Source organism: Heloderma suspectum, chromosome 3, assembly GCF_057233095.1.
Source record: "Heloderma suspectum isolate Gila_16-S chromosome 3, 16-S_ref, whole genome shotgun sequence".
NCBI classification, from domain to species: domain Eukaryota; kingdom Metazoa; phylum Chordata; class Lepidosauria; order Squamata; family Helodermatidae; genus Heloderma; species Heloderma suspectum.
In genome coordinates this window covers 83961255-83988339 of record NC_139460.1, presented here as the reverse complement: position 1 = coordinate 83988339, position 27085 = coordinate 83961255, and the positions used below count along the sequence as shown (strand labels likewise).

Below are 27085 nucleotides of genomic sequence, written 5' to 3'. Positions count from 1 at the left end.
CAACAGTTTCCCGTTATGTCTGAACTTGGGCAACTCTGGTTTGTTAGAACAAGTCAAGATCAAACTATAGTTTCAGATCCTGGTTTGTTCTGAAATCACAGTATAAACAAACCACAGTTGTCCAAGTTCAAATATACCAAAGAACTAACGACTGTTTAAAAGCAGCCAATGCAAGAGGCGAGTGCAAGCACACAGATAATTCATGGAAGGTTTCCCGTAACGTTTGAACCTGGCCCCCGTGTGAAGAAGTCCTTATAAGCAAGATCTTTCTGAAGCAAAGTAAGAAAACGAAGAGGTTTTTAACAGAGAAACATAAATTTAAAAATAATTCCAGTCATGAAAGTCTGATGTTTAGGTTTTTCTCAAGTTTCATGATTCAAAGCATAATAGTTTTTCATTATTGTAAGTGAAAAGCAACTTTTAAAATTCCAGACAGTAACAAATAATGTTTATTTTTTGAAGATTACAAAGAATGAGACATGTGCCATTTGAAAGTGAGCTTCGGAGTTTTATTCCAATTCAGTTATATTTGCTGCTTTATTATATAAACTGTATAAATAATGTTATTTCCAGAGTTCAGCTTTAGTAGTAGTAAATGAATTAATCAGTATGCATCAATTCTACAATGCCAAACCTTTACAAAAATGAAGATCTTCTTACAAAGGATAGTGGTTTTTATTGCATTAGAAAACACTGAATTATGAAAGCTATAAAATCAATTGAAATTAATGCAGGGGGGTTCTTTTTTACAATCTTTATGCTGTTTTATTGTTGGGACTCCTAACATTCTGTCCCAAATATTTAAAACTACTTTTAACATGCCTTGATGCAAATATTTTACAAGTTCAAAACTGAATGCTCTTGGCTGAAACTGAAAGAAAAGTTTTACCTGAGATTCTTGTATAGTAAGATTGCCACTGACATTCATTCCTAATATCTGTGAATTGATGATTTAGCCTTCCAATATTTGCATGCAACCTGAAACATTACTGTACAAACTTTCCTAGAGGTAGCCGATTAGGCATTAAGCCACCTCAATTCTCCCCTTTCCCAATTATAAATTAGAAACTAGGCATATTTAACAACTCCTATAAAAATGTGAGCTCTAATTCACAGGCATTAAATTTATTAACCAACCCTACAAATACAGTAGGGGCTCTTTTTCAGTTCTATCCTAGACCATGATCCATCTTCCAGATGCCTTATTAATTTACTTTTGAGAGACAGACGCCTGAGCCAGATTGTCCCTTTGAACTTCAGAACTTGCTAGCCCATAGAAATTAGAAAATCCAGTTACCTAGAGATATAGTTTATAATATACAATGCTGACACTTATCATTTATTGTCACAAGCAACTATATCAATATTACATCCTTTCAAAATAGAATTAAGCTACTTCTTTAGGGTACACATTTTTATGTTATATGCCTGAACAGATTTGGCACTGCTAACTGATTTGTCAGAAAAGAACAAGGTGGATCAGGAGAGAAGTCAAAGGATATGACTTCAGGAAAATAAATTTATGTGCACTCGCCGAGAATACGTGCCTTATTAAATGCACACAACACCAAATATGCTGCTAAATGCTTATTAAGAATCCTTCCCTAAATTATCACAAGAGAAATGAACACAAGCAAAATATTGTGAACTTATAAAGGAACTTCCATAATGAAGTCAAAAGTCTGTAAGCTGTGTAATTCATAATGCTAATTCGTGACGAGTATTTGTGAATATCACTGCAGCTTTGAGTGATCTTGAAATCACTCTATGAGGTAGTGTAGTTTTTTTTAATACATGCTGGTTGTTTGAAGTACTGTTCAGATTATGTATTTGGCCGAACGTTCACCATGTATGTTTACATTACATTTTGTAAATGCAAACTTTCTAGAGGCTAAATCATTGCTAACTTAACCAATAATTTAGCATGTTACAGAAGATAGAAGATTTACTACTCTAGAGTCCTGCAAAGCAAATAATAGTTACAGAAAGATGATTATATTCCAAATGCAGATATAAAAACTGATGTCTGAGGTAGGAAATGAAGAATTCCATTGGCTTTTACATGTTGTAAACCAGGGAAAATGTTTGAGGTTCAGTAGATAAAGCTTCTGTTATTAAGAGCAGTTATGCTATTAGAGTTTATACGAATTTTCTGTAATTAATACAATGCAGAACAGCCTAAAGTAAAATGCTCTATTTGCTTATTTTAATAGTCAAAACTACTGAAGAATCAAAGTGGCTCATTTTTTTTAACAACTGAAGTCATTGAAAACTGAGTATGAATAGTTACAGTTAGCTTTACCCATAAAAAGTATCCATTTAAAAGTGTTATAGTTTTCAAATATATCTGAACTGGTCCCACTATTAATAGTAGAAGTTGAAATCCTTCCAGAATAGTTGATCATTTTAATTCTGTTTATGACCATTTTAAGCAGGAAGCACAAAAGACCATGGTATGTTAAGCAGAACCTCAAGTATTTGGAATCCATAGAAGGGCAACAACATGTGAAGAATGATTACATCTCTGATGCAGTGACCCAACATTCTCAAAGTTATGGATTCTTAAGGTTCTGTTCTATTACGAGATTTATTGATTTATTTTAACACACCTATGCTGGAATTGTAAGAGAATGCAATGCGCGAAAGGTTTGTTCCAGTTATTTTGCTTCTCATGTCACTGGCACCCTAACGTATCTAAAATGCAAGAATTCTCTTCTGTTTGTAATAAGGTGTGTTACAAATTAAGATGACATATCATTTACATGTCATTAGAAAAAAGCCTATAATTACATTTAGGTTTTATTGAGGATGGCGGATAGTTAAGAACGAATTAATCAGCTGCACTATATGGTTCTACCTTCTTACCTAATGACTAATGCTACAATCCTGTAGGTTGGGTCTGACAAGAAGAATATTACTCATCTGTAGTGCATTTGTCAGTCATTTGTTGACAAAAATCTGTGATACCACCACCACTCTGCACACACTGCTCCAAACACAATGTTTTCTCAGATATTCTTACAGGAACTGGACACAATTCTTGTGCTTGATCATATCCTGTATCACATGCTCCTTTTATATGCTGATAACTAGAACTCTGCTCATTAGCTGATACAACAGAAAGACCTGCAGATAATTCAACACACAGTGGTATTGCAGACATGACATCAGAATGTGCGGGCTGTTCCCTCTCTGGGATCAAAAACGAAAGTGGACAATCGGAGGTGGAATATTTTGCAAGAATCTGTATTTGCTCATTACTCAGTGCTGCTTCTTTGCATACTTGTTGGCAAAGTCCTGTCAGATTCTGCTTTGTTTCAACCAGCGTTGACAAGATGTGATCTTTCTCTTTCAGCAAGTTCTCTTTTTCATTTTGCTACAGGAAAACAAAACCATTCCGAGTTTAGTACTTTTCTATGTTCTAAAATGTACAGTGTAGGTTTTTTGGGTTTTTTTAATTGAAGTTAAATTGTACTTCACAGTGTGTGTACATTAGGTATGAAAACAGAGAGAACAGATGGCAAAGGATGGCATAATGTGTATACATTTACAAACAACACAAGTTGAAGCACAGTGTTAACTATACTACAAGTACAGCCCTAATATTATTTAGGTGGAGATTTAGCAGTTCAAGTAGTCTTGAAGCACAGTGATATAACAGACTGCACTTGTGTAAGGTTGCTGCAGCAAGATTCAATATTTGGTAGTTAAAGGATCTTAGGGAGTAGGCTTAGGAAAATGCTCTGCCTGAAACACTGGAGAGGTGCAGCCAGTTAGCATGGACAATACTGGACCAGATGGATCAACTGTCTTCCTACACACACACACACACACACACACACACACACACCCGGAACAGCCTTAAACAGTTCTATAGATGCCAAGATCTTCTCCTATCCAGAATGCTCCAGTAGTACCACACAGGGGTGGAGTAAGCATTTGCCTACTCTGTGACTGCAAAGATGACCAAAGAATTACAGCTAAATTAACTCCTTGAAACTACACTGCAGTATAGCTCTGTCATCAACCTTATGTCAGATCTTAGAGCAAAGAGAAGGGTGAGCAAGACAGAGAAGGGTGAGCAAGACATTACAGAAACAACTGCCTACCTACTTCTGCATTACTCCTCATTTATACACTGTTCCTGGCATTTGTGAAATGTTATGTCTAGAGCAATGGTCTCCAAAGTGGGGTGCGTGCACGATGATCTATTGGGGTGTACAAGCCACCTGATAAGTGAGCAGCCTCCTGCTGCCCCGACGAGCTGCCATTGTATGCAATGATGGTGGTGGCACAGGCAGCAGGATGGGACGGGAGCCAAGAGGGAAGCTCCATGTTATGTCTCTCTCGGCTCCGTATCTGCTCCTAGCAGATATTTTTGAAAAAAGAAACACACTTAATCTGTCCCTTCAAGGTAAAGGTGACGTTTTAACAATGAGTGAGAAAGTAACTGCATTTTGAAAGAAATCTGTCCCAGGAAGAGAGCATTTTGAAAACTGATGTTTGGAAATGTTTCCATCACTATGTGATTTTGTTGCCAAAACGATGTAAATGTGTCACCTATAAAAACTCTCATATCTGCACACTTAAAAACTTGGAAATTGAATTTTCTAACTTGTTTAAAATCTTCCTAATGAAGAGTTTCAGTGGGTTTTGAACCCATTTGTTAAAAATACAAAAATGCAATGCCTTCCGATTTGTTTGCAAGAACAACTGATTGACATCAGGAAATATGGAAAAGCACTAGCTGAATTTCAGCAAAAACCTTTGTTGGTGGATGGGACTGAAAAATGGGTATCACGATTTAGTAAACGCAGCCAATGATGCACTCCTTCCATTTGGATCTACGTATCTCTGTGAGGTCTCTTTTTCAGCTATGACAGCCATTAAGACCAAGTATCAAAACAAGCTGAACTTAGAATCAGACCTTCAAATTGCAGTATCACAAAGTGTTAAACCAAGATTTTCAAAAATAATGAAGCATATTCAATCACACTGCTCTCACTAAAAATATTACTATTGATAATAAAAAAATTTACTGATAAGGGTGCACAATATAAAAGGTTTGGAGACTAGAGGACCTTGTAGCTATCTATTAGTACCAGTCCGTGGCCTGTTAGCAACCGGGCCACAGAGATGTGCAAAATCCCCTCACTTTGGGTCCACGGGCTAGGGGGGGAGAGGTGATCCGCCCCCCCCGAATCCGCGCCGGCCCCAGCCGGCTCCGCTCCGCAGTGAGTCCGCAGAGCTGCTGGCCAGCTCCAGCCGCTGGCAGACTTCCAGCCGCTAGGACGCAAATGGCGTCCACATAGCGGATGCCATTTGTGTCCCTCTTCTTCAAGTAATAGGCTACGTAAATCTTTACGTAGCAGATTAATGCAAAGAACAGGGACACAAATGGTGTCCACAACACGGATGCCATTTGCATCCCAGCAGCCGGAAGTCCGCCAGTGGAAACCGCCCCCCCCCCCCCGGTCCATAGAAAATTGCCTTCCACAAGACCAGTCCCTGGCGCCAAAAAGGTTGGGGACTGCTGGTCTAGAGGACCTTGTAGCTATCTATTAACAGTAAAAGCACACCAAAGAACACAAACTGCTTTCCTTTTGGTGAAGAATGCTCCATGTTTACTTTGGGGGCAGGGAATACTATAACTTCTTAAATCATATTAACAAGTTTGCCCAAACATCTATGAGCAGTTACTAGTATCCCTTTACTGAACAGCTTGCATTTTTTTTTCAATTTGTTGCCAACCCCATCCATGAGGCTTAGCAGAAAAGTATGATTTTAAAGCATTACTAAAATAACAAATAACTATAAAGCCTTAAAACCTGGCTGCCAAAACAAGGTACTACAATACTTCTGAAAGACAGCCTGGTTTGGCCTGCATTTCTTCCACAGAGGACAGCGGGACAGCCACCAAGCCCACCAGCTATGCTTGTCAAAACCTGGCAGAAGAAGGTATATTCTGTAAATCTAGGACATCATGACAGAACACAAGAGAGAGGTCTGTCTCTATAGTATGTAGGGACCAAGCCACTCAGAAGTTTAGGTATCAAGACTAGTCCACTGAATCCAGCACAGAACAGGTTGCCCATGGAAACTCTTAAGCGTTTAAACTCTTAACTCATACCATGTTTTGGAACCCCCCACCACAAACACCTCCTGCAGCACTAAATATAATGTGCCTGTAGCAGATGAAGAGGAAAAATACTGTTTATGTCACCTTCCTAATCACTGCACTGTCGTGCCCAGCATCCTGAACAGGAGTGGACACAGGTGGCTGTACAGTGACAAAACTATTGTCCATTAGCAACATTTGGTGCTGGCTTTCTATATTTCTGGCTATGAACTCAAAGTGAGACTAGTACCCTTACCTGACATAAAAGAGCAGAGACCTTTGCTTCCAGAACGTAATAATCAAATTACAAAAAAGCATCTTAATACCCTCAAATATTTGAGCATTTTTTCTAGGTCAATTCTAAATATCAAATTTAAGGATGTTTTCAGACAGATTTGTTTCCCAAGGACCATGGCTCAAACTATATGGATACTACGCTGTCCTCTGTATGCCTTGAGGAGCATGCAGTGTTAACAACAGGCACAGTCAAGAACAGAGTATAGTAGTTGGTATTTCAGGAAAGAAGTTGTCCCATCATCTCACACCCCTTTCTGATTTAGTGCAGTTGCCATTGGACTCAGCCAAATATGTATCCTGCTGCATCTTCTCAGTTATCTGGGATAGGCATGGAACAATTAAATCCAAATGTTAACATTTGCTGAAGTTACCAAGAACAATTAATTGTCCTTGGTAATTTGTGGCTGGAAATTTTCGCTTAGAAATTCTGGTTTCATTCAATATAATCTCTGATACCAATTTGACAAGATCCAACAGAAAGTCTGGCTGGGCAACAGCAATACTTCCAATCTGTTTAGATATCCATTATCAACTTATACTCAGTCCTACCAATATGTTGACACTACAACTTTAAAAATCACTGCAACTTTACTTATTCTTTCCTTTCTGTTCACCTATTATAAGGTTAAACTGAATATCCAGCTGGAAATAGCTATGTAAACACTGGGCAGACATTTAGTACAGCCAGGTCTCAGTTATATACAAAACTGGCAGCCTCATTATGAATTAAATTATTAATAAGTAGTGTTTTATCACTGCAACCAAAAATCAGATTGCTAACCACTGACTTAAGTGGTATCCCAAGAGAGGACTAGAAGGGAACTGGCACCACTTGCCAGCCAACAATGAATTGAAGCCCCAACAATGAACAGAAGGTATGTACAATCATAATCTCTTCACAATGCTTTTGTATAATGCTTCCATGTTCCGGAACAAATGTTGGTGGTATTACATTTGCTACAAGTCTGTCTGACATAACTAAAAGGAATAAAGCCCTCCAAGACAGTTGTATAAAAAAATCTGCAATGATAAAGAAAATTACTACAGTTCCTTGCCTTTGTTAGAATTACATAGCTGCAGGGGAGCCTAAGGGCCCTTTCAGTTTGATATTATTTATACATACATATGCATTTGCATGTATATACCTTATTGTTGGTTTGGCAAGGTCCATGAGTTTGAGCTTGAACTGGTAAGGTTTTTTTTCATATATGAAGGGAAGCGAAAAGCAAGGGAGAAAGGGGAAGATATACCCAACTGAATGCAGAGTTCCAGAGAATAGCAAGGAGAGACAAGAAGGCCTTCTTAAATGAACAATGCAAAGAAATCGAGGAAAACAACAGAATGGGAAAGACTAGAGATCTCTTCAAGAAAATTGGAGATCTCAAGGGAACGTTTTGTACAAAGACGGGCATGATAAAGGACAAAGAAGGCAGGGACCTAACAGAAGCAGATGAGATTAAGAAGAGGTGGCAAGAATACACAGAAGAACTATACAGGAAAGATCTGAATGTCCCTGATAGCCCTGATAGCCATGATAGTGCGGTCACTGAACTTGAGCCGGACTTCCTAGAGAGTGAAGTCAAGTGGGCCTTAGGAAGCATTAGTAACAACAAAGCTAGCGGAGATGACAGTATTCCAGCCGAGCTATTTAAAATCCTAAAAGATGATGCTGTTAAAGTGCTGCATTCAATATGCCAACAAATCTGGAACACTCAACAGTGGCCACAAGACTGGAAAAGGTCAGTTTACATTCCAATTCCAAAGAAGGGCAACGCCAAAGAGTGTTCAAACTACCGCACAATTGCACTCATTTCACATGCCAGCAAGGTGATGCTCAAAATCCTACAAGCTAGGCTTCAGCAGTATGCGAACCGAGAACTACCGGAAGTACAAGCTGGGTTTAGAAGAGGCAGAGGAACTAGAGATCAAATCGCCAACATTCGCTGCATCATGGAGAAAGCAAGAGAATTCCAGAAAAACGTCTATTTCTGCTTCATTGACTACGCTAAAGCCTTTGATTGTGTGGATCACAACAAACTGTGGCAAATTCTTAAAGTGATGGGAGTACCAGACCACCTTACCTGTCTCCTGAGAAACCTGTACGAAGGTCAAGAAGCAACAGTAAGAACCAGACATGGAACAACCGATTGGTTCCAAATTGGGAAAGGAGTACGACAAGGCTGCATATTGTCACCCTGCTTATTTAACTTATATGCAGAGTACATCATGAGAAATGCCGGGTTGGATGAATCAGAGGTCGGAATTCAGATTGCTGGGAGAATTATCAACAGCCTCCGATATGCAGATGATACCACCCTAATGGCAGAAAGCGAAGAGGATCTAAAGAGCCTCTTGTTGAGGGTGAAAGAGGAGAGTGCAAAAGCTGGTTTGAAACTCAACATTAAAAAAACTAAGATCATGGCATCTGGCCCCATCACTTCCTGGCATATAGAAGGGGAAGAAATGGAAGCAGTGACAGATTTTATTTTCTTGGGCTCCAAGATCACCGCAGACGGTGACTGTAGCCATGAAATTAAAAGACGCTTGCTCCTTGGGAGGAAAGCTATGGCCAACCTAGACAGCATAGTAAGAAGCAGAGACATCACCTTGCCGACAAAGGTCCGTCTAATCAAAGCTATGGTTTTCCCAGTAGTAATGTATGGCTGTGAGAGCTGGACTATAAGGAAGGCTGAGCGCCGAAGAATTGATGCTTTCGAACTGTGGTGCTGGAGAAGACTCTTACGAGTCCCCTGGACTGCAAGGAGGTCAAATCAGTCCATCCTAAAGGAAATCAACCCTGAGTGCTCATTGGAAGGACAGATAATGAAGCTGAAGCTCCAATATTTTGGCCACCTAATGCGAAGAGAAAACTCCCTGGAAAAGACCCTGATGCTGGGAAAGACTGAAGGCAAAAGGAGAAGGGGACGGCAGAGGATGAGATGGCTAGATAGCATCACGGATGCAATGAATATGAACTTGAGCACGCTCCGGGAGAGAGCGCAGGACAGGAAGGCCTGGCGTGCTATGGTCCATGGGGTCACGAAGAGTCGGACACGACTGAACGACTGAACACACACATGTTATATATCTATATATATATCTAGTAAGCATGTTTCTGTTAAAAAAAAGTTTTTATAATTGCAGGTGGAAACACTGCAGTATTCTATACTGTGAATAGGTGTGAGAAGCTTGGTTAGATGTGTGTGTGTGTGTGTGTGTGTGTGTGTGTGTCTATATCTACTTTACATACTAGACCACTGAAGACCTATGGTCAAATCGCATTTGGTTACTTTTGGTATTCAGTGACATGATCGTACACTTTGATTTTGCTTTCTTGTCGTACACGATGACCATATGTTTTTAGCCTATAGAAATAAAGTTACTTTATCAGGCTTTTTAGATCTTGTTCATTTTCACCAGCTTACTTATCCCAACAGATTTAATGAATTAGTTGCACATGGCATATAGAGGTGAGGTTCATATTAGAGTGCCACAGATAGAACCACAAGTACCCTATTTCACTTGTGTTTTTAGAATGTGATTTGTTCTTTAATATTTTTCAGAGCAAGATAACTAATTGGCATAAATAATTCATGATTTGCAACTCAAGTTCAAGCATCCAGGAGTTCAAATTCAATGGGATGCCAGGCTACTGCCTCTTTTGGCCACTCATAAAACATCATTCATTTACCTAAAAGTCAGATGGCCCTGAATGAAATGAATACAGTACTCTGTGGGCATGGTCAACCACTGGCATTTAGCGATACTGTATCAGATTTTAAATTCTTGTTCCATAATATTTGTCAAATATTATCTGTTTGAGTTAACACACACAGACTTGGTTTGGACAAGCCGCAGCACCTGCAGGCACCAGGCTGAATATGCACCCCTACCCGGGGCTGTTTCATGCAAACTGGCGAGCATGGGTTATGTGAGGGTTAACCCTAAAACAGGCCATGGGTTATGTGAGGGTTGTTTAACCATTGCATAACCAACACTTGCTGGGTTCATACGGCATGACAACCCCCAAGTGGGGGTTGCATATTCAAAACGACGGTCACATTCACCCTGCATGCACCGGAAAATTTCCTTTTACTTCTGCTCCTTCACTCAAAAGTGAAGTTTGGGCTTAGGTCTGCAGGTGCTATGTACCAAAATATCCCTGAGGTTCTGTTTTCATTTATACACAAACATAGGCCCTCCCTGATAATCAGATATATATTTCAAGGGGTGCCAATATCGACTAATGATATCTCAAATCTTACTAGTATATCCATCATAAGTTAAGGGGACAACCATTCTATCTATTTTTTGCTGGCTCCTAGGTTATAGAAGTGCCTTCCTACTGCTGTTCAGGGTGACTATGCCTTTATTAACCTTAAAACCAAGATGGGAAGAATTAAATCTAATTATAGACAATGAGGCTGTTCGCATGACTCAACAGTCAGCTGCAACGTAGATTTCTACAGTGGGAACCATTCTGGATTTTTACTTTAAAGACCAAATCTCCAGTTGATCTGAATGAAGAGTTGAACTGGACAGTCATGTATTAAGACGGACTACTAACAACAGTGCTATGTATATGTTCTTTATGTTTGGCCATTATGTGCTTGATTTGCAGTTGTACTGGTGATGTTTTTCAATAATCCATTGTTATCAGTCAGTTTTGGATGAATGCCCTTTAAGGAACTAATCATTACTTTATCAGGCTCCATTCTCTACATCTGTGCCTTACTTGTTTTAAGAACTTAATCAGAGCTTCAAGCCTCTACAGGCTGTGAGAATAGCTTGAAAGCTCCTGTTTGGGCAGCATTCAGAACTACTTCACTTTCTTATTGGTCTACCATTTGTGCGTCACCATGTGGTTTTACATATGTGCACTAAGTAATTTATTTTATTTTTAAAATTGAGATTTGTTCTTATACAATTGCTTTTAGGACTACTGCAGTTCCTTGCCATCCTCAGCAACAGTTATAGTGAAGCCTTTTGCCCCTTGCAGTTTATTCATTATTATAACATGTACACTCCTTTGCTGATACATGTACTAGAGGAAGGATTGGCAAGATTAGTAAATTGGTGAGTTTTAAACTTTTAATAAAAACTGTTTGGTATATTTTAATATAGTTTTAAGTAGCAGTTCTTAATTATAATTAAAATATTTTAAAACATAGTTTGTATATCCATAGGGCTAAACACTTCAGGATCTTATGTTGGTAATTGTGTTGTATGTGTTATATAGAATATGTCTGTATACATATGCCTGTTTACGTCTTATATACTAAGACAGCATACGTCTTATATACTAGACCACATCACTTATACTAGACCACCAAGGAAAACTGTATGTCAAAACACATTTGGTTTATTTGGTATTGGTTAGTTTTGGTATGGTTAGGCCTCTATAGCACAACAACATTGCATTCTCTCATTGCTTTGATGTATGATTCCTTACATACTTTATTCTTTCTTTGTGTGTGTGTGTGTGTGTGTACACACACACACATATATAAAACTACACAGATAATATATTTTTAACCACACAGATAAAAACTTTCTTAGATTTTGTTCTATTTATATTTATTATCATCAGTAAGCCCAGCCCAGTTTTTTTGTTGCCATATTTCTAAGGGTTGGGAGATATCTCCTATTTTGGTTTGGTCTGCATTATAAATAATAATCCCACAGAGATGTTGGGTGGGACTGTGGGTTGGGAAGACGTGATCCAAATTTCCCACTGCAAGATGCAGATAGTTATGTGCACATAGGGCTACAGCTGCCTCTAAAGAAGCAAGTGCAAACAGAAGTACAGGTACAAAACAGCAGATTAACAGTAGAGTTACAGAACATATTTAATAAATTACGAAGTATAAATAAAAAATGGGAGGAAATGTAATGCTGGGTTGCCAATGTGGATTAGAAATGTATCTTTGCTTCTCAAAAAGTGTACACTCTAAAAGAACCCTTGCTACAACAAATGGCATAATTACTATAAATGACTCAGTGACTGCAGCACTAGGCAGAATTATGAATCACTGCCTTGCAAAGCAATTTATTCTGTTGTCAGGTAACCAAATTCTAGAAGCTGAGGGCAAATATACACCCCACCATACATTTAGAAATGGAAAAATGCCAGACTAAGGGTACTTTCAGGCACATTTTTCAAAATACCAGTCTACAGCAAAGTTATCCCCTATAATAACCCTAAAACATTCCTCTATCAGCAAGAGACTCATGAAATTTGATGGGCAGGGCAAAGGAAGCAGATGGAACATTCCAGTCCTTTCCACACCCACACTTCTTTTTACTTCCCCAATTTCTTCCATCACAGATGCAATTGCGATAAATGAAGCAAAAGCAGGGCCGGGCTTGCTTTTCCAAATGTGACTCTGACCTTAGTTTCCCTAAAGCAAACAACAGAACCTTCAGGGCCTTAAAAGAGGTGAAGAACACTCCCTCCCTGTCAACCAGCCAGCCCAGAAGCTGTGTTCCTTCACCTTAAGTGTGACTCCTGGTCTGAGTCAAAGGGATGAACTGGAAAGATAATACTTCTCCCACACAACCTTGGAACTGTCTTCAGAAAGGGGAGCCCAGTTTCCAAGCCCAATTTGGAGTGTTGGTTTTGACCTTTAAACGGTTCAGGTCAAAGTTATCTGAAAGTCTGTCTGTCTATAACTGCCTGCTAGCACTTTAAGGTCAACAACAGAGGCTCTTCTCACTTGTCCACCATTGAGGATTGTTAGTTGGTGAGTACAAGGGAGAAGGCCTTTTCTGCAGTGGCCCCATGCCTCTGGAATGAGTTACCATCTGGGATCCCTCTTGCCCCATGTTTGTAGGCCTTTAGGAAAGCTCGGAAGACCCATTCATTTTCTTTAGTTCTTTCTCATGTTGATGGTTTAAGTTGCAGTTGTCTTATTATTTTCTGGGCTAGATATTTGTTTATCATTATCACTGCCATTTATTAATTTTATTGTTTTATTATTGTATTTGGTTTTTAATATATAAGCCACCTTGAGAGGGTTATACCCTTGAAGGTGGACTAAGAATATTTTTAAATAAACAGCATAAAAATACTTTATACACTAGCAGGGATGTCAACACCAGACAAAACAAAGCCGTTAAAGGGAAAAACTGCACCTCTCCTCATACAGCTAAGCTACATTTACTGGCTAGGGAAACGAGTTTCGGGTTTTGGAGCCTGAGAATGTGGACAAGATGCTTGCATCTGTACCACCCACCACATGCTGTCTCGACCCTTGCCCTTCATGGCTTATTTGAGCTAGCCATGGGGGACTAACCGGGTGGATCAGGGGAATGATGAATGTATTATTGCATGATGGTCTGGTCCCTACTGCCTGAAAAAGCCTTCGCTGGATTCAGAGATCTATGCCAACTATTGTCCAGTCAAAAATACTCCCTGAGTAAGGTGCTTGAGAGAGTGGTACGTCTCAGCTGCAGGCATTCTTGAATGAAACTGATTCTCTAGATCCATTCCAACCTGGGTTTAGGCCCAATTTTGGGATGGAATCGGCCTTGGTTGCTCTGATGGGAGAGGAACGGGGGGAGTGAGAGCCCATTACTACTACTTCATCTCTTAGCAGCTTTTGATTCCATTGACCCTGGTATCTTCCTGGACCACCTCCATGAGTTGGGAGTCGGAGACACTGTTCTACAGTGATTTAGCTCCTACTTGCGGGGTCAGTTCCAGAGAATAACATTGGGTGACTGCACTTCGGCCCTGTGGCAGTTCAGATGTGGGGTGCCACAGGGCACCAACTTATCCCCAATGTTATTTAATATCTATATGAAGCCATTGGGAGGTGGTCGTTAGGAGATATGGGGCAAGGTATCACCAATATGCTGATGACACCCAGCTCTAGTTCTCTGTGTCTCTGAATCGGGAGAGGACGTGCACATTCTGAGCCAGTGCCCGGAAATAGTTATGGCTTGAATGAGAGCTAATAAACTGAAGCTGAATCCTGATGACAGAGACTCTATGGGTGGGCAGTTCCCAGATCTGGGAATTGGGCACTATGCCTGTTCTGGATGGGGTTGCACTCTCTCTGATGGAGCAGGTACGTGGTTTGGGGGTGCTCCTGCAGGAGGCCCCAGTGACTTTGGTGGCCTGGAGCACCCATCACCAACTTTGGTTGGTGCACCAACTATGCCTGTTCCTGCACAGGGACAGCCTAGCACTGGTAACCTGCATGCTCTGGTAACCTCATGATTAGACTACTGTAATGTGCTCTATGCAGGACTGCCTTTGTGCCTGGTTCAGAAGCTGCAGCTAATGCAGAATACATCAGCTAGGCTACTCACTGGGACACCCAGCTATGCTCACATAACACTTGCGTTAAAAGAATTGCACTGGCTGCCTTTTAGCTACCAAACCATGCTCAAGGTTATGTTATTGTCATACAAAGCCCTAAACAACTTTGGACCAGGGTATCTGGCAGACTACTTCTCTTCTATATACCCAGCCAACCTTTAAGATCTTCAGAGGGGGCCTCGCTGGTCATTTAGCAGCCAACAGAATGGCGCCATGTAATACCTCGAGAGCGTGCCATCTCGGTGGCAGCGCCCACCCTATGGAAAACCCTCCCCCACGCAGTTCAATAGGAAGAAAAGGTGGCATGTTTGAAACACTTCCTGAAAAAGCACTTGTTCACCAAGGCTTTCTCTGGCTTGTAGTAAATTGTAACTAATCATATGCTGCTCCATCTTACCGCTCCTTGTATTGCCTTGTACTGTTATTGTAACTGGAACTGTTTTTAATAATGTACTTTAAATGTGTTTTTAATACTTATATGTGAACCACTTAGGGATTTTATTATATTAAGCAGCGCAGAAGTATCACTAATTTTAAAAAAAGGTCTTCTCAGATGTTTGCTATTAAGAGAGTTACAAGCCTGAAATCTGTTAACCAATGCCAGGTCAGTGACAGCAAAGTCAACGATCTCACTCCTACTAGGAGCTGCATATGTAGCTGAGGCACTAGTTCAGCTATAAATGAAGCCTCCAGAGCAAGTGTATGTATGTATTCATTGCTACTACCACGTTTACCATTACAGCAACATCCAGATATTGCTTGGCACAGGGATGGGGAATGTGTTGCCCTCCATAGTTTGTTGATCTGCAACTCCCACCAGTCCTACGCAGCATAGCCAATGATGTGGGCTGATGGGAGTTGCAAAGCAACAACTTCTGGAGGGCACACATTCCCCTTTCCCAGCTTAGCAGTGGAATGATGAGAACTAGCTGGTGAAGATGATTGTACCGAAGCTACTACTCAAGCTAGAACTGAGGTAGATGGCTAGCTTGACAGGAGGAACTTAAGAACAGAGAATTTGCCACCACTGTGGCAGCCTTTTTTAGTTCAGATCCTCCTTGTAGGGAAGCACTCCTGCTGAAGTTGCCAGCTCATCCCTGGAGTGCACAGTTCTGCAACGACATTTCCAAGTGCAGTCCTTCTTCCTTTACCCACTCTCTGTGTCATCCCAGATAATCACTGCCCATTCAACAATGAGGAAGGAGGGAAATTTGAGAATGCTGAACAGGACCCCCCCCCCCCCAAAAAAAAAAAAACTGGCTTACAACCACAATTAAAGGAATTTGGGGTTATGGCGAAAATGATCTAGGATCAGGATTCATTTAAAAACTTTAATTTAAAAAGACCCCCAATACATACCAGTTTCTCTATTTCATATTCAAGGTTTTGTATACAGTCTAGCTTTCGCTTACGACAGCGTTGTGCTGCAATTCTATTTTTACTTCGCCTTCTAATATCATGGATACAATCCAGCTCTTCTGGTGTTAATTTGTGCATTTTCAGAAATGACTGAAAGTCATTTCTAGAGAGTGAAGTTATCTTCTGTGGATTAAATGGCAGCTTTACCTGGAAGGTAAATATAGTTTTAGACCATGAAGGAACTTGCACATTCCACTATGTTTCAAAAAAGTAGGACCCATCATTTATATTATCACTTATATGAACAAATCACGAGGCCCGAAATACAGCAACTACAAATTTCAAGACCTGTTTTGTAACATCTGTAAACTGTACATAATTATCTTATTATATCTTAAAGGTATAACAGTGTTTAGTCACCTTAAAATCCACTTTCAAATTAGAAACAATAATAAAAGCAGCCAACCACTATACTTGCTTATATTGCTAACTTTTAAAGCAGCACATGGAAAGGAGTGACTGTTTATCCACCAAAGTCTGACATAATGAGGAATTTTTGTAAAAATGTCTGGTTTTTGTCATGCCTATCTTGAGCATTTAGCAAAAAATAAGCTACAGAAGATTTTAAACATCAAATTAAAGTAAGCCTTGCAGAGGATCTGAATTTCAGAACACAATGAATGACTTTAAAGTACTAGAGCAATTTAAGAGCAGCAGGAATTTCCAAAGTTGGAAGATTTGAAGACTTGGGGGGCAGTAATCCGTACCAATCACACTGCGCTAGTGAGAATGACTGCTAGCACCATAGGAAGATAGCACTTCATAGCCCAACCCTGGAAACTAATTTAAACTAGCACATCCAGAACAGGACATGTCAGCGGAGCTCTCTTTTCAGGCTAAGTTCTAGTTGTGCTATCAAGTGCTAGTTTCCCATTGCACTAGTGGTTGTTCCCACTAGCGAAAGGGCAGTGTTGGATACTACCTGAAAAGTTGGGATCCCATGGAAGTCACACTTAAGTACATACCAACTCGTTTCATGGAATATGCACTGGCTGCCTTGCTGGGGTCTTAAGTGCACAGCTGGATATATTATGGCTCCCTGTCCTTGCATAAGTGCATACATTTTCCCTATATGTGTATGTACATGGTTCCTCCTTCACACAAGCATGCTATTAACAAAATGCACAATTTTTCTCCCTCCTCCTCCTGAGTTTCCCTTTTATCCCCTGCCATAAACTGGAGCAAACTAGGTTCTACTTAGGACAACATTTTGCTTCTCCCACACCCTTTCTCTTTATTGATCCTTGAATTCCCCTGATTTACCACTCAGCTCAAGTCAGTGAACTGAATGGTGACAAGCACACTATAGCCCCACAGCTTGCCCCGCTGATTATGGTGACTGGCTATGAATCCCCATTGCCCATGTACCATATACAATAAAGTTCTCCAAAGTGGAGCTACATTTTGACCATACTGCTTTTTTTTTTTTAAGAGAGCTCTTAAAAAGTAGCACATACACAGAGAAGTTGGAACTGTCAGAAATACTGCTATTCTGCATGGCTTGTGAGAAGAAATTTAGATTTGCTACAGGAAGACATGTAACTGTTCAACAAAAATGTTTCAAGCAGGAACAGCAATGATATAAAACTGACATTTTATCTAAGAAACCATTATCAATTGTAATATAACAGAAAGTTTTTGGCTGTAGCAATTTTATCCTGGTGATTATCTGGGAAGTATCCTTAGTTGGGGGGCGGGGGTGTTGGATGTAAAACCCAACCAAGAATACAATGCAGAATGCAGTCTAAAATCAGAGTCAGGTTTTTCCATCCCACCCTTCATTTTCAACTTTCAAACCTTACTATAATTCTTCAGGCAGATATTGTAACTGCACATTTTGAGGAATGTATGAGTTATGTAAAGAAAGCCCAATTAATTTTAAAATAAATTATTTTTTTTCAATAATGTTTTGGTCCATTTGAGATGGGGGCTAGATGGAATTCATAAGCTTTTTTTAATTTTCCAAAAAGAAACTAAAGCAAACTTTGAAATAAGGCATACAGCTTTAAAGAAACAAAAAGCGATGCTTTGTACATTCTCACCTCACATTCTTGTTCCCTGGCAGAACATGATTCGCTATCTCCCTCTGTATCAGTTTCCGAATCGTCTTCCAAATTTATCACGCAGGTATAAGGGCATTGTTCTTGTTGTTGTTCTGGCACACAATCGCCACTGTTAATCTCGGTACTGTGTTCAGTGCTGAGGTTACTGATGAAGGGGCAACTGACAGCACTCAAAGTAGTAAAAGTTCTTTGAGGGCCATGCTCAGGACTGTCACTGATCCTGATCCCTAACCAAGGACACTCAGTTTTCTTTTCTGAACAGCCTTGCTCTGAAAATTCTTTCACTGAGGCAGGAGACAAGTTTACTTGATAAGCTGTACCTGTGTTGTAAACATCACTCCAAAACCCCTTTGCTAGTTGTTCTGCTATCTCTCTCTCCACACTGCTGCGATTGCAAGGTGAAGTATTGTTCACATTTTCTCTGTCACACAAATGAGATTTCAAGGGTGGGCCCTCTTCAATGCTTTCGCTGATTGGTTTGCCATTTCCAGCTTCTGTAACAATGGCATTTTTTCCAGCTACCTCTGCATTGCTCTGCATACCACTCAAAGTCAAATTGCAATACTGATCGTATGCATTTAAGAAAGAATAAACTCCTTGACTGGCAACAGATGAATTATGCGGGGGGAAAGCAGAATCCATCTTCTCCGCAGAACCCATCTTCTCCGCAGAACCTTCAGTGCTTTGGAATACAGAAGCTGTCTCTTTCAAGAACACCTCTTTCCCATCCTCTTCCATTTCTACCTGAGCATCTTCACATTTTGAGACTGGATGCACAGCTGCACATTCAAGAGATGTTCGTATAGCACCACTAGTATTTGATTCAGTCTGATGAGTAGATGCAGGAGATGTTACCTGAACGTCTGTAATACTGCAGTTGGACTCCACAACAGGGACTTTATCACTCCCTAAATACTTCCTGTATTTAGGACACAGGGATTCCAAGACCTGACCCCTTTCTGATACAGACTCACATGTTTGATTAGCATTTTCTTGCAGAAGTGATACTTCTGAACGTTGTTCATCTTTGCAGGCCCCCAACTGAGTGTTTTGAATGCATTCATTTTGCAAAATTTCACCTACATCATCTATTTCTAAATCCCCATTATCAGCAACACCTATTTTACGGTCCTCTTTCTGACAATGTGGTCTACAACATTTCTTTTTCAGGTATTCCCGCTGGCCTGGTTTATGGTCCAGAAACTTGAATTTGAGAAACTGAAAGCAAGATTCCTCAATGTCATGTATTCCCAAAAATTCAGCACACTTGCAAACTTCAGCCACATTGTCTTTGTCTAAAATTAGTTTAGAAGTATATGCAAATTGAAGCAAAGGATCAAATCCTTTTAATGTAACCTGTTGGGAGAAGGGGGAGAGAAATGTATGTTGAACTTCTACCCTCCTCTCTCCCTCTCCCACATGAATATGCATGTATGGAATTTAATCCCTCTTGTTTAGCAAAGTAAACTGTTAACAAGTTATGATTAAAACTGCTTGTAAATAACACTGACTAGATTCTGGCTTGTTGGTGTAGGCTTTTTTACAGCAAGTAATTCTTGTATTGAAGCAGTTTTCTCAACACAAATGGGCTAGACAAACTTATAGTGAAAAATGCCAGGATGACGAAACTAGGGAAGATAAGAAGGGTGTCCTTCTGCCAGCAGAACAGACATCACTGGCAGATCAAATTCCCCCTTCCATGCATCAAAACTATTCTGGAGGGTTGAGGGACCCTCCAGAGCAGAGTTGGGGGCATGCAAGTGGGGGGGGGAGAAAGAAAGGGAATCTCTGTTCATGTAACATACAATTTAGCCCATACAGTTTAGTGGTTGGGTATGTGTGGGGAACCACTGGGATTCACCAGTTCAAGGCTCCAAATGGCTGCAAGAAACAGACCAAGAAAACTCATCAGTCTGGCTAGCTGGGCCAAAATGCTGCAGCTTATCAAGCAGGGTGGGGCTAAGTCAGAGTTGAAAAGACAGAACAGTAGCACAGCATGGGCGGAATGAAAGGAGGAAGGAAAAGCTGAGCCAGAAGTGACTGAAGAGTCTGGAAGAGGAGGCGGCTGGATGGAGAGGAAAGTGATAAAATCACTGCCTAGTAGACGGAAAGAAGAACAGGAAGGCAAGTGGAGAGGAGACAAGCAAGGGACCTCTGGGAGAGAAGAAATCTCAGTTGGAAGACGGGCACACCGAGCAGGGATGGGCAGACAAGAGTAATTCTGGCCAGTCACTGTAGAAACGGAGGAAGAGGGACTTGCTTTGACCGCCTCCAAAAGCTACTTCCCCTGACACCAGAAAGCCTACGCTGAATTTAATTTACTTACAGCTGCAGGGCCTAGAAGGAGAGCAAGCAATAACAATTTTGGGGCTTTAAAGTGGTTATGGGAGAAACATGAAGTGGAGAAGTTAGAAAGTGGAGGCTCCCAACTCTTTATTCCCCAGACCAAGACCATAGAGTATGTTTATCTGATTCCCCAGCCACTGGTGAGAGACACAACTATTGTCCTGAAAGGGAAGTACTTTGTGGGGGTTAACTGACTAGCAATGTGACTAGCGATGTAACTAGCAGTACGCAATAAAGTAAACTTATTGCATCTAGCCCTTACTTGAGCATAGTGTCTTAACAGGGATGATGGAAGATGAGTGCTTCAATGTGCCCCTCCCCAAGGACGCAGGGACAGTATGCTATGGAAGCTACAGCTTCTCAGAATAGACAATATATGGATCAATTGACCATGGTCTGACTGAATATAAAGCCACCTTCATAATTTATACACAGATTGAGCCATCTCTACGATGAGACAGGATGACACAATCTAGCCTACCGAGAAAGGATATAAAATAAGTCATGTTGTAGTAGTTGTCTATTTATTACATTTATAACCCGCCTCAAGATGGTATACATAGAACTCAAAACGGCATACACAGTACACCCAGGTAGTCTCCCATCCAGGCACTGACCAGACCCAGACGAGATTCACTTCAGTATAAAGTGCCTTCATATCATAAATAAACCCAATGTTTTGACAGGAAGTTTAAGTAAATACATTTGGAATTAATAGATTTTAAGTACACATACCGCTCTATGCTAAGAAACACTCTGATACATATAGTGCAGGCAGTGCTGGCTCCAGGTTTCTGAGGGCCCTGGGACAAGACACCCTCAATGGGCTCCCTCCCTCAGTAAGTGCACCTTCTCAATGCCATTGCCACCAGCTGCTATTGATCCTCATCCTCTTTTTCACTGTTACTACCACATGCTTGGTTGACAGGCAGGGAGATCAATGAGCAAGTAGGCAGTGGCATCTACTGCTCCCCCTTTTCACTACCTCTTGTTGTCTGAGCCACAGCAAGAGGCAGGTTGCAATGGTGAAGACGAGCAGCAACTCCAGGGGGGTCTTGTCGGTGGACCCTTGGCAGGTGCCCAACCATACCTACCCTTGACACTGGCTGTGAGTGCAGATTTTCCTCCGACTGCTACCTACATACAGAAATGATGTCACAGGGTAGTGTAAGCAATATGACATTAATGGCTTCACTGAAGCACTTCCACTGCTTTGTCTAGGTTATACATCTTTTGGAGAAGGGTGGCTACCATACACAAGAAAACAGGAGCAAAAAAATCAGATTGGTTCATATGTCCTTAGAGTATCAGTTAAACAAAAAAAGCTGTGACACAGGATACTACAACAGGATGCAATGTGCTGAAGATTCTGCACATTAAAACATTTTCTCTTTTTACAACAAGAGGAAGAAAGTTTTACACCAAGGAGTGACAAAAATGAAAATTCAAGTGTAAGAAATTAGAGGAAGTATATGTAAAAGAATTACGTAGCATGAGAAATTCTTTTGGCCAGTTTCAGAATTAATGCAATTGTGGTTATTATAGAGAACTGATTACATGGTAGTTTTAGAATTACAGACATTTCACTTTAGCTCTTACTTATCAACTCAGATCCTAAAGATATCACTAATAATCCTATATGTATACATGTCTTTAGTCGGAAAAGTCACTAGCACTATTAGCCCTTCTCCTTAATTCTGCAGGAGGTGCAGACTGCCATTTCCTGGGTGGAAAGAATGCATGTGCTCAGAGGCACTTTTACTACATTCTTGATGGCTAGGAGAAATAGGTTTTGGCTACTATGCCCAGACATAATTTGTAGAAGGCTGCTAATGGTAATATCTATAATACTGTGTGGATGAGTAAAATTTAACATCAAGTTAGCATCTGCAGATATGATGGCCTACATAAGGTGTGTGTGAATACCAAAGGAACTTACCTCTTCAGGTAAAATAATGATAAGATCTGGTTCCAACTGACCCACAATTCTTGAACGAAAATAGATGCTGCAGGCTGCAAGCACAGAGCGATGGGCTCGAAATCGCTGATCTTCCACTAAGATGGTAACATCACAAAAAAGATCTTGCTTTCTCTGTTCATCAAGACTAAGCAAAACATTGGCACTGTGTACTGAGGATTCGTATGCAAAAACCACATTGTTCCTTTCGCTTAAAGGCATTCTGTATAACAAGTATTGATGAAGGTCTCAGAGGGGAACATGCTTCTAGTCTTCACACCTAAAATAAATGCAAAAAAAGTTACAAAATACGTAATAAAAATGAGTCTTATGGCACCACATTTATTATGGCATACATTTTCGTGGACTAACATGTGCCATAATAAATTGTGTTAGTCTTTATTGTTTTTACTGCAATAGACTAACACAGCTACTCCTCCACTTAGAAGGAAGCCTCAGATCTCAGATGTCCATGTATCCAATGCCTTGCTGGGCTGCTGCCAGCAGGGTGAGAGAGTGACAGAGGCAATTCACCACTCTGTTCTCCCTTTAAATGTCTTTCCTCTAGATGGGCCTTTGAGCCTGACCAGAGAGGGCACACAGGTGGGGGTTGGGCCTCGAGAGGCCATAGGATTTCTCATATCTTGCCCTCTCCTATCCCCTCCCACCCACTGGAACACCCCCTTTCCTTCCCTCCAAGACCGCACTGATAACCTCGGGAAGTGGCCGGCATGGTTCTTTCCAAAGAGGCTTTAAATGGGATGGGGGAGGGCAAATGGAACTCAGAGTCCCCCTCCCAAGTTTACAGCCTCAGGAGGGGGACTCTGAATAATCTTATGGTCCCTGGGACACTCTCCCAGGGATCATAGGATCGCTCTCTCCATAATACAGAATACTACACAGTGAAATAAATGAACACCCCCCAAATCTTTGAAGATACTGTCACCAGAAAACAAAGCTGTCAAAAGGCAATAGACACATTTTACAGACATCCAAATAGTCTAGGCCCACCAACGTCATTAATGCTATTTAGGTGCCAGGCAAGAATATTTATCTTTCCCCAAGCATTTCAGAACTGCTAACATTGGCATTTTTAACTTAGAGCAGTTTTAATTTTGCTGTCTATCTGAATGAACTGTTGCTGTTTTAGTTTGTTGTGTTAGCTTATATGCTTTGTTTTATTTCTGTTTTTATTCCATTTTTGTTTCTTAATACTTTGTTAGCCACCCTGGGAGCATAACTTTATGTTGAAGGTGTGGAATATTCTGTAGTTTTAATAGGTTATGTTTGTATCTGTTCTGTTGTGACCTATAGCTGAATCATACTTCTGGAAGTAGTACTTCTAGATTGCTTTAAATGTTAAGGCCAAGTTGTTGTTTTTAATTTTCTCCCCCGCCCAAAAAAGCGAACACAAAACTCTTCATAATGATTGAAGGTAGTTGTCATTGTGTATAAGGCCAAAAATGTGTAAGGGCACCTATGGAAATTGAAAAAAAAGAAGTTGTAAACATGAAAGATGCAGATCCAAATTCATCTACCCATACTTGATGATCCTTCCAACGCTAGTATATTCTACGATTCTACTCCATACCAAGGTTTCATTTGGCCTATGACAGAACATTCAGTGGTAAAAATGCTTTTAATTACTAGCTTTCTACCATCTCAAGTATACGTTGGGTTGAAAAGTACTACACATGCATAATTTTCAGCTCAGGTATGTGGTGGTGGTAGAAGGATTTTTCACCAACTCTACCTGATAAGAGGGTTGCAGCTATCTGTCTCCAGTTTAGAGTTTGTAACCCCCATTCTTATCTTTCTAACTGCAGGAATATATCGCTCTAACATGCTCTATATGGGCTGCCTTTGATTACTGTTCACAAGTTTCAGCTGGTGCAAAAGATAGCAGCACGCCTCAAGAGCTACATCACCAACAGCATGAAGACACCAGACATGGCAGTACATAAGAACATAAGAAGAGCCATGCTGGATCAGACCAAGGGTCCATCTAATCCAGCATTGTGTTCACACAGCAGTCAACCAGCTGTTGACCAGGAACCCACAAGCAGGACATTAGAGCAGCAGCACCCTCCCATCCATGTTCCCAGCAACTGGTATACATAGGCTCGCTGCCTCTGGTACGGTAGGTAGCGCATAGCCATCAAGACTAATAGCCATTGATAGCCTTCTCCTCCACGAATTTGTCTAACCCCCTTTTAAAGCCACCCAAATTGGTGGCCATCACCACATCCTGTGGTAGCGAATTCCATAGTTTTACTATGCGCGGTGTGAAGAAATACTTCCTTTTATCTGTCCTGAATCTCCCACCAATCAGCTTCATGGGATGACCCCGGGTTCTAGTATTTTGAGAAAGGGAGAAAAAAAGTCTCCCTATCCACATTCTCCACACCATGCATATTCTCCACACTTTTGTACACCTCTATCACGTCTCCCCTTAGCCTCTTTTTTTCCAAGCTAAACAATCCCAGCTATTGTAACCTTATCTCATAGGGGAGTTGCTCCAGCCCCTTGATTATTTTAGTTGCCCTTTTCTTTTTTTATCTGTTTATACGTATCTTTAATTGTGTATTTTATTTTGCTGATTTTACATGCCCTAGGAATCAGCCAGAAATTTAAAACAAAAAAATAAATATTTAACAACCTTTGTGACATTCCAAAGAGAAAAGGGCTAGTAATGTCCCCAGTACCTTTTATTAGGATAGCATTTCTTTTTCATCTCAAATAAAACAAGAGGCATGAGTTCATTCCATTGCAATACAGAGAGCCCTTTTTCAGAAACTAATCTGGGCAAGTAACTTTTTAAGCATGGGGGATACATATGTGTTAGAGAAAGAGACAGACTGCTGGCTTGGAAAGCAAGTTAAATCTTCCATTGTGCAAACAACTTTTCCTGAACAATTAGCTAGATCAGGGTGGCAATGTTTGTAATTAGTAAATAGGTAGGGAAACATTTTAAATGCAAAGGCCGCATTCCCTGGGTGAAAAGTGGTTGAGAGCCACATACCAGCAGTGGGAGGAGACAAAGTAAACAGTGGGGTGCGCTTTCTCTCTCTCGGCCAGACCACAGCCTTCCCCAAGCTGGTGCCCTCCAGATGGACCTTAACTGCTATCAGCCCCAGCCAGCACGGCCAATATTCAGAAATGCTGGCAACTATAGTGCAAAACATCTGGGGGGCACGAGGTTGGGGAAGGCTATCAAACCACTTCCTCTCCCCCAATTTTTCACACCCATTTACATCTCCCCACTTTCCCCCATTCATCCCCCTAGCTCTTATGTGCGCTACACCCTTCCCTCTTTTTCTCTCTGCAACCCCTTTCACACACTTTCCCCCCTTCACACCTCTCTCTGCCGTACTTTCTCCTTTCTCTCATATTATCTCTTACACAACCTTTCACGTGGGTTGCCAGGGCATGAACAGAGTGATCTGGTCCTCTGCTGACAGCTCATTTTCCTTCCATGCTGGATACTGAGAGAGAGAGAGAGAGAGAGAGAGAGAGAGAGAGAGAGAGAGGCTTCCCTTTCTCAGAGCACAGCACAGAAACACCGCAAGCTGCCCATGCAGGAAGAAAGTGACCCCTTCTTCCGCTAGCAGCTTGCTTTACTTCCATGCTGGGCTCTGAAAAAAGGCTTTACTTTCTCAGGTCCAGAGTGGAAATGCATGAACAGAAGTAGCTTGAGGACAGTCGGGGCTGAAAAAGAGAGGCTGGGTGAGAACCCTCTGCAGGATGTATTTGGCTCATGGATTGCTGGTTCCCCTCCCATGATTTAGTGTTGAACTACTAAATAGCAGCGCAATCCTATGAAGATAGTCTGCTGCCTCCAAACTCGGGGGCAACCAACTATCCAATGCAGGGTGGGCGGAGCACAGTCTCCTCCGCGCTCTATTGGGGCAGCTTGGAGTGTGCGTGGGGAGGCCAGATGGCACATAGGAAGTGTCGTACCGGTGCTTCTGTTGTCCCCTCCCCAAAGAATGCCCCCTTTCCCCCCGCTCTGTGCTGCTCTTCCAAGTGCGGAGCGAGGGACAAACCATGCCGCCTACAAGGTGGTGGGGGAGGGGGCAGGGGGAAGGGAGGCAGTTTCCTGGGAAGCGACCTTATAGTGCTGGCTCCGAGGTCAGTTCCTGAAGAATGAAAAATCCTATGGCCATTTGGCTGCTGTCTAGCGGCCACAGAATTGCACCCTAAGTGAATATTCTGAGCTCCTCAGATGGATTGAGTGGTACCATTATGTTTTGTTCACTTTCTGAAATGATGGTGCACCTCTGAACTATAGTATTTATTCCAGTGCTGAAATTGTTGCTACATTAAGTTATTAATATAATTAAATGATGGAAGAAGGCTTCATTTGTTTAATCGCAGAGTTCACAACTGTTTAATTATATTATGTGTAATGAAGAGAAGTGAGAGTAGTTCTACAGTAATGATGTATCATATTGGGTGTTTATTCTCAAGTTGCTTTGATCACTCCCAGCAAGAGCTGTTCTCCCAATTTTTAAGAATCTATGAAATGCACTATCTTTTCGACTTTACAGATTATGCAG

General features: G+C 41.0%; 1 protein-coding gene across 3 annotated transcripts in view; it reads right to left on the bottom strand.

Annotated features, from left to right (window-relative positions):
- Positions 1–487: 487 nt before the first annotated feature.
- BACH1 (BTB domain and CNC homolog 1) overlaps positions 488–27085 on the bottom strand; it is a 40747-nt gene continuing 14149 nt past the window's right edge. For all 3 annotated transcript variants that reach the window (XM_084843582.1, XM_084843583.1, XM_084843584.1), the window contains exons 2-5: positions 22509–22806; positions 18203–19579; positions 16101–16307; positions 488–3376 (exon numbers count right to left, since the gene is read on the bottom strand). In XM_084843582.1, coding sequence (XP_084699708.1) covers positions 2915–3376; positions 16101–16307; positions 18203–19579; positions 22509–22748 — 2286 coding nt within the window. In that variant the 5' untranslated portion in view covers positions 22749–22806 and the 3' untranslated portion in view covers positions 488–2914. The remainder of the gene's footprint in view (positions 3377–16100; positions 16308–18202; positions 19580–22508; positions 22807–27085) is intronic.